The sequence below is a fragment of the Nelumbo lutea genome, chromosome 6, assembly GCF_056320005.1.
Source record: "Nelumbo lutea isolate HS-2025 chromosome 6, American lotus-T2T, whole genome shotgun sequence".
NCBI lineage: Eukaryota > Viridiplantae > Streptophyta > Magnoliopsida > Proteales > Nelumbonaceae > Nelumbo > Nelumbo lutea.
In genome coordinates, this window is record NC_142689.1 from 5,586,904 (window position 1) to 5,595,715 (window position 8,812).

At 38.4% G+C, this 8,812-nt stretch overlaps 1 protein-coding gene across 1 annotated transcript; it reads left to right on the forward strand.

The window, feature by feature from the left end:
- The first annotated feature begins 2,422 nt into the window (after window positions 1–2,422).
- Window positions 2,423–4,463, forward strand: LOC148847007 (F-box/RNI-like superfamily protein). The gene is made up of 2 exons (XM_088948066.1): window positions 2,423–2,996; window positions 3,147–4,463. The coding sequence occupies exons 1-2, from the start codon at window positions 2,543–2,545 to the stop codon at window positions 4,028–4,030; spliced, it is 1,338 nt and encodes a 445-aa protein (XP_088804192.1). The 5' UTR covers window positions 2,423–2,542; the 3' UTR covers window positions 4,031–4,463.
- The last annotated feature ends 4,349 nt before the right edge of the window (window positions 4,464–8,812 follow it).

Consider the following 8,812-nt stretch of genomic DNA (forward strand, 5'->3'; position numbering starts at 1 on the left):
TATCCAGTAAGCCCTTATTTATCCAACGAGCATTCCCAAACCCCTTATCAAGCCAAATAGGCCAAATGAAACCATTGCAATGATGGAAAAAATTTACAATCGTTCGGGTTTCTCTTATCCATGTTTCTCGCGCTCGCTCATGACTAGACCTATTTATGGGCCAGGTAGCTTGATGGCTCGGCCCAGTCCCTAAACGGGCTTGGACATGTTTTTAAGTCTACGAGCTTGACCTCGGGCCCAAAACACCAAGCCCGATTAATTTTTGGGCCAGGATCGGGATTTGTCGAAAAACCCGGCCCAGTTGACTTTTAATATAAAGGTAAAATACAAAACCCTCCCCTGAAGTTTCTAACAATCATAAATACCTCCCCTATAGTTTCACTATAACAAATACCTCCCCTGAACTTTTGAGAAACTCAACAAAAACCTCCCTTCTGTTATTGATGCAAAAGGAAAACGTTAACTAGTACATTAATTTCTTTTAAATACCAAATTTACCCTTCTATCACTACCCTAGATGGAAAATGTCACTGACCACCTACGCAGCAAAGGCACTGGGCCATCGTCATTGCGTTATTCCTTCTCGTTGGCCAGGTCAGACCCAAACCCACATTTGTTTTCAAGAGATTCCTAAAGCGAGATCAAGCCAGGTCTGGATTACGAGATCAACGAAAGGGGGGAATTAATGTTGCAATGGCCACTCTCCCATCTTATTACATAGTTGTTGTCATTCATCTCAAAGATTAAAAAGAATAAGCAGCAGTAGAAGATACTTCTTAATTAGCAAATGAAAATTCAGATCTCTAAATTTGTACACGAAGAACCTTCAACCACCTCTGTAAAACATGTTAAATCATCAAAGCTGACTCACTGAAGGACTTTATTGGTTGTGCACCCGTGACCTATCCCTTAGTCATGACAAGGATCTCGTTAGCAATAGCTGCTTTGCATGAACTACTCTGCAATTAATACTAAGACCTAGAAGAAGAAGATAGTGTTGGTGGCAATGATGAAGATGATACCGAAGAAGAATCCCCTCCACCTTCACCTCCGGTGTTGTGGGAAAAATCCATGGACCAAGATTGCTTTAGTGCTATAGGCAATAATGGTGGTGGGTTTCTCTCAGTGAACAAAATAAGAGAAACCCATAGTCAAACATCACCAATTGCAAACGACACCAATAAAGTTCACATCAACGTAGGAATCAATGATGCATACTAATGGTGACTTCAAATCTCCAGATTGTGAGGCTTCAACTAGATGATGAGAGACTTTTGTCTCATAATCAACCAGAAAGACTTGTTTTCCAGCGGAGAAAACGTCCATTGAGTGACCCAAGACCGTCATTCTTTCAGGGACCGACTGACAAGTTTTCTAGCTAATCAAGCTGCAACTTTAGGTGTCGGAAGTCCAGAGAACTGGCATGGAATCACACACTTTCTTGGCTATACTATAGAGTTGAGGCTTGGGAGAGAAGTGAGGAAAAGTTCAAAGCAATGAGTGTTAGCCAAGGGGGAGGGAATGGCGTGTCTTTTATTGATGATGTTTGACCGTGATGAAAGGGTAAAATTGGTATTAAAAGAAATTGATGCACCAACTAACGTTTCCGTCTCGATTAGTGATTTATGTTAAATTTATCAAAAGTTTAGGGAGATATTTGTTATAATGAAACGTTTTATGATTGTTAGAAACTTCAGGACAGATTTTTATATTTAACCCTTAATATAATATAAAATATATAAGTATTTTATTTATTTTGTAAACTCTGCGTAATCGAGTTAGCCTTTCTCTCTCTGGCTTTCTTCAATCTTCATCATATTCTCATTCTCACAGTTCTCAAGCTAGCAACCATTGGTACCAACGATTCAACGAACCGGCGATCTCCAATGGCGACGAGTCGGCGAGAAGCTAGCTGCGGCAGGCGACAGGCCTGCAGGTTGCAGCCATTCTTTTTGGCCTTCTTTGGCGAACTTAGGTAGCAAGCTAGCAACGAACCAGCTATCATCATTTTTGGCCTTCTCCGGTGAGTAGCAGCGGCAACCGGCGATCTCAGGCAATCGCAGCCAGGTCCTCTCTCTCTATTCGGGCTTCAGGCCAGGCCCGGATTCGGGCATTTTATGAGGGTCGGGTTCGTGTTCGTGTTCGGGCTCGGGCGTGAAAAATTCTGTTGTTAATAAAGAGTAAAAATCCGGCCCGACCCGACCGATGAACAGGTCTACGACAGTATTTTCGTCATAAAAGTATAAGGTTGATCGAGCCGCGTTCGCTTACGACATTCTAAAAAATATTTAAGGGTATTTTCGACCCGACCGATGAACAGGTCTACGACAGTATTTTCGTCATAAAAGTATAAGGTTGATCGAGCCGCGTTCGCTTACGACATTCTAAAAAATATTTAAGGGTATTTTCGTCACAAAGGTACAAGGTTAATCGAGCCCTGAGGCAGACAGATTGAATCATTAAATGAAGAGCGAAACTGAACCCAGACAAAGTGCTCCTCTGCAAATCATACTTGAGATGGTTTAGTCGTCACCTCAATTCCATGGACGACCTTCCTCCGGCTATTGTTCTCGAAATACTGAATCGACTGAATGATTCCGTCGATTTAGCTCGCTGCAGAGTCGCTTCCAAGACCTTGAACGCCCTATCTTATGATGTTCGATCTTTGAAAATTTTCTGCTCATTCGATCGATATCTGAAATCAAAAGTACCCGCAACCAAAAGCTCGATTACTCCCTTCAAAACGATAGTTAAGAATCTTGTCTTCAATTTCAGAAATGTTGAATTCGTTACCATTGGCGTTGAAAAACCATTTCGGGGGATACCCGACGACGACGCCGATGACGAATCCGACGATCTCTACCTCACGACGGTTAATTTCGTGTCTCAATGGTTGCCGGCTATTTCAGGACAGTTGAAATCTCTAGCAATTTCGGATTTCTGGATCCAATCTTGCTGGCGACGATCCGAAGTTCTGTCTCTGATTTCTTCATATTGTGAGTTAACAGAATTTCATTTTATCTCCCCCTGTTTTTTTCTTGGACTACATGGAATTTATATGATTTGTTAGGAAACAGAGAGGTGAAGAATTCTATTGTTAAGAAACGATTTCACCAAGCTCTGGACTAATTTTTGTTTTCTTCTAGGCCACTCCCTTCTCGAATTGGAGATTAAGAACGCTTGGCTGTCGGTGGAGGGCTTGAAATCAATGCCGGTGCTCACAAGTTTAACACTAGAATTTATAAGACTGGATGATGAAGACCTAGACAAGGTGAATGAGTGCTTCCTCTCGCTGCAAGTTCTTAATTTGATCGGTGTTGGAGGGCTTAGAAACCCTAGAGTTCATCTGCTGCAGCTCAAAAAATGCTGTTGGACTGTATCCAATGCTCCACTGTCTCTCACTATTGACGCCCCTAACCTTGTGGAGCTCGACCTGAAATGCGTTAAACCCGACTCTCTAGTGATTGAAGCCCCATTGTTGGCTGCTCTTAACCTTTCAATTGAGAAGGCAGCCAACTTTGGTGTGAAATGCTTACCTAATTTGACGTCTCTTCAGATTGAATCTACTCATCTCTCCACCATTTTAGTGGGGTTTCCAGATGGCAAAACGGTTGAGAAGCTGGTGGTGGATTCACCCAGATGCGCCCACAGTGTTGATGTCCTAGGGAAGGTTGACTTCGACGCATTGATGGGTACTTTTCCAAATGTAAGGTCTCTTACATTGGGGCCCGGAGCATGGTCGGAATTGGAGGTGGGTTTTAGCATCGGAGGCTTGGAAGGTGGGTTTGGAGTGAAGGCTTTGCAACAAATAGTGGTGCATTTAGAGGTAACTAATTACAGGATTACAGGTTCTTTCATCTCTTCTATATTGGGCCGATGTCCTAACTTATTAGATGTGGTTCTCATCATCGACTCTTGCGTTGAGTCTGAGGTTGTGCGCAACCTCATGTCCATGTGCATAGTTGAGTGTCCCAGGGTTAGATGGAGACTAGAGCATGGAAAAAGTGATCAAAACATAATGGGCTTCTAATGAATCCAGATTTAGCAGCAGTCTATCTCTGAAAGTAAGGGCAGAACGAGGAGTTGTCTTATGGTCATTCTGCAATTGCAATTTGATGCACTATTTTGGGGTTGAATCAGTTCACAAATTGTCTGCTTGGACAAGTGGGACATTGCATCTCCTTGGACAAATGAAGTGTATGGATTAGATTGTTGCAATTTGCAAAAGCCAATAACGTACCAGGTTGATGAACTTTTTGACACAGAGAACTGGATAGAAGTTATTGGATCATTATATGGTTGGCCACCACCTCATGTTGTATCCTGTGTCCTGGTATTTGTACAATGATGTTGCAGTCTGTAAATGCCTAAATTGAATGTGCCAGTGTTTGAATGTATAAGAAAGATCTATGTACATTTATGTGTTTTGATTATGTATGTATGACAGATCCAATTAATTGAAACTTAGTTCAATAATTGATAAAAAAAAAACAAAAAAAAACTTAGTTCAATAAAACATTGAAACTACTTGGATGTTTCCTTTATATGATGCATGGACATACTAAGGGGTTGGAACTGGTGAGTTGTATGTTGATGAAAACTTGAAATCAGAACTGCTTTAATATTCTTGACCGTGCTCAGACTTAGAACCAACTCTTCTACCATGTTACAGTTGGTTAATTCCTACCCTATTGTAAACCCAATTGGGCCTTGCCAGAGCTTTCTAAATCTATCTTGATTCTGACTTGAGAATGAATCCTCTGATCTGATTAATTAGTTCTCTTAACTCTTACGAAGTTAAAAAGTTATAAATATTTGTTCTGAATTATTCCTGGATTAAAGACTTTATTTTATCTTTATCCTTTCTTTTTCTGGTAGTATGAGAGTAGAATCTTGTGCTGACAAGCATGAGAAGTTGAGGACATGGGTTTACAGCCAGGACAGCAATGGTTGTTATTACCTTTGGACTCTTAGTCTCTGCTTTGAATACAATCAAGCATGTATCAGGACGGTAGGAGGTAACTTGTGCAATTATATCTCCCCTCTATCATTTGTGTCTTCAGCTTTGACCAGGATAGTAAGATGATTGTGATATTGTTATGCATACTGTAAAGCCCCATCATGAGAGCATGTTCTATATCTCCCATTCTTGTTCATAAGAAGTATAACTTGAAGAAAATGAGAGAATTTAAGAGGAGACCATAAGAATTTAGACAATTAAGAATTTTCAGAATGGATATGCTATGCCAATCTCATGGGTAACTAATTACCATAGTGCACTCTGAATGTCTTATCATTATGTTTACCAAATACAGAAAGAGAAACAACACAGCTGGACAAGGTCTTGGATGCAGAATTTACATATTCAACATGATACAGTGTCCTTGTACAGGTGTATGAATATTATATATTTATCATCTCATTTTGATGTCAAATGACAGTATTCTTACTCTCATTTTGTATAATCTGAGCCTATGCCTAACCTTAAGTTGAGATCAAGTTGCGTTTTTTCAATCTTTATTCTTCTCCATATATCTCCTTTTTCTTTGTAGGAAATAACATTATCCTAATTTTTATTCTCTAACTCCTTTCTTCCTGAGGTTTCTTCATAAGGAGCTTTAGTTAAGATGCTGTTACATCTCTTTTGCAGGTGGGTCATTGTGAACTTATTCATGTTTATTGATCTGGCTCCACAGAAAATAATGTCTGGGAATTTGAATTTCCTAATTTAGCCAGTAGTGTCTAAATTAGCATTTTAATTTTAAGATTTCAAGAAGTAGTAGGTTGAATTATCTTCAATTCCTGAGATCTACTAAAGCTGCCATTGGTTCCTGAAAAAAGAGTAAGAAAAGAAAAGTTGTGGGAAGATCCTTCAAATTTCCAATACTTTTTTTTTCTCATTCTTTTTTACCAAGGAATCCAAAAGTGGCTCAAAAGATGAGTCCAGTACTATTATTCTTGCTAAGGTATTGATTTGGCATTAGGTAGGGCATTAAACTCTGACTATTCAAAACTTTGTTGGAGATGGTCATGGTAGGGTAGATCTAAACTGCAGTGGAGGGCCTCTCTCTGAGGATGTTTTAATTTTTTGATCAATTACTGGAATTTCATTAAAACATGAAGGCCCTCAATCCAATTTAGGGTCAAGTACATTACGGTCCATATTGACCTGAAATAAATCAAATAACTACTGGAAAGCTCACAATTACCTTAGTTTCATTTCTAGCCTTGGGCTTGGATCCCTCCAAACCAGGTCTGTCATTATTATCCATGCCTTTGTAAGTGATCAGCATGGCCATTGGCAAATCTAAGTCTCCAATTAAATGAGCAGTTCATATTGGTTGCCAAAGCCTCTGCTTATCTAATTAAATGCAAGGACCATGAAATGACAATTTGATGGTCTCCTTCAACTAAATTGGAAAATTTTGAAGAGAAAGCCTCTGCTTCTCTAATTAAATGCAAGCACTTCAGCTCTCAATGATTTTCCTTCTCCAAAAGGACCTGAGAAGCTTAACAATATGGCTCCTGTTCCATTCCTTATCATAACTTCTACTCCATATTGTCCTGGATTACCAAAGTAGCAGCTATCAAAATTTAATTTTATGTTCCCCAATAGTTTTGTTCTTGCTGTTGCTTGGTATAGCTATTTTGGTTGTGTTCTGCCTCAAATTATTGGTTCTGATTTAAGTTTTGCCTCTTTATATTGTATGGACTGAGTTGACTGACTCTTCTATCTATCTGTGTCATGTTAATATAATCTCACTGTCTTGTTACTAATCTGAAAGACAGTTTTGTTTAGGGTAGATGTGTTGCAATATAGATTCCTCTAGTGGGATAGAGAAAGAAGCTGGATCCTTGAAGGCCAGAGTTATTATGGTGCATAATAGTGATGATCTATAGAGTTTTTTCATTGTGCTCAGCTTTGCCAAGGAGAGCTTTCCTATGCTTTTCTTTGTTATAGAGTAAATGCCTGGAGTTAGTTCATAGTATCCTATATTTTTTTGCTTAGGTCTGCAAAGGAACTTCCAGTAGGGACAAATAAGTAGTTATGGAGTTTCAATGTCTAACAAATGTCATGCAATTCTTTGTTGTGGCATTTATAGAGCATCTCTTTTGCATTTAAATATTTAATCATCATTCAGTTTTGAGGTTCATCATTCCTGTCTTCTTTGTGATGACTATATGTTGTGAACTTGGTGGTGAGACATAGCAGGGTGGTGATTTTTAAAATATTTTTCCTTCTATCTTGCAACTTGCTTCGAAGCATGAGATCTGGATTGGTTCTGCAAATAGCGATGTGATAATTGTTCTTTTATGGAACAATTACTTTTTTTTTCTTGTAAATGACACAATAACATCCGTTTTGTTATGACTTGTTTATCAAAAAAAAAAAACTCTTTTGTTATGACTTGTTGGTTTAGTACTTTATTTGGCTATGCCTTTGTTTGACAATGAGATTCATAACTTCTACCGGAACATGCATAAAACATCAGAGCTTCATTTATTGGCTTTAGAAAAGAAGGGCCAGCTGGCCTAAGATAATCAACATGCGGGTGGGTGGGCTATCACATTGGTATCTACAAGAGAGGAATTCAAGGGAGTTCATGGACTTATTCCTAGGAGATGTCAAGTGGTTATTGGCTATGCTCACCAGAGAAGTCAGGTAGTGCAATTTGGGTGTTCCTTGAAGCAGGAAAGATAAAATTAAATTCTTATGATAGTTGAGATAAAATTATCATAAGATGGTTTGGTCATGTGCATAGAACACCATTGACAGCACCCATAAGAAGTGCTCAGTGCTCTTAACTAAACAATGGATATGACATTAAGCAGAATGGAATGGCGAAACAGGATTCATGTGACTGACTCCATATGGTTGGGGTAAGGCTTGGATGATGATGTTGATTGTTGAAATAAAACTAAAATTTGTTGGTTGTACCCTGGGAAAAAACAAGACTATTGAGGTTGATTTTACAGACAAGGGCCATATCATCTTGAGTTACGTTGGCCTATTGGAAAATAAATTCTGTAAGAAATTATAATAAATAAATAAATAAATTCTGTAAGAGATGACAGCTGAGATGCACTTTATTCAGGTGGAATGCTTTGACCGTAAAGTGTGACATCTTGAGTTACGTTGGCCTATTGGAAAATAAATTCTGTAAGAAATTATAAAAAATAAATAAATAAATTCTGTAAGAGCTGACAGCTGAGGTGCACTTTATTCAGGTGGAATGCTTTGACTGTAAAATGTGACCACAAAATGTTATTTGGTGCTGTATAGTTGTTAAAATCTTACATTTTATGATACAATTCGCAATTCTTGAATTATGCAACTTGTTTTTTTTTTTTTTCTTGAGAAGAGACATTATTCTTGTTCATGACAGGACTTCATTTTTTTCTCTTCTGTTGGTTAATGAGATTGTAACTAGGGCATGTAAATCAACAGTGAGACTATTAGATATGCATTTTCTTTATTTTCTTTCCATCTTTAATCACCATTGAAGCAACTCCAACTTTTTGCAAGTTCTGCAACTTAAACAACAAAGTTGCCTTATGTTTATTTAGTGTCATGACCTTGGGTTTCACATTTGGTGCCAAGGACTCTCATTGTTACTGATCATAAAAGGAAAGAGAAAAAGGATACTTAACACTATGAAAAATTATCAACTAGTTTTGTTTGTTTTGAAATCGGTGGTGGGGGGATGATGATATGAATTCCTTTGCTGTTTATAATATTTCAAACCATTGCTTAACTAGCATAACATAGCAAGAAGATTCTTGACCAATTACTGTAAGGAGATGATCATAA

Excerpts from the sequence above, each read along its gene's own strand:
- LOC148847007 (XM_088948066.1), top strand. The coding sequence starts at position 2,543 with ATGGACGACCTTCCTCCGGCTATTGTTCTCGAAATACTGAATCGACTG. Across the intron at positions 2,997-3,146 it reads GTCTCTGATTTCTTCATATT|GCCACTCCCTTCTCGAATTG; the intron begins GTGAGTTAACAG and ends GTTTTCTTCTAG.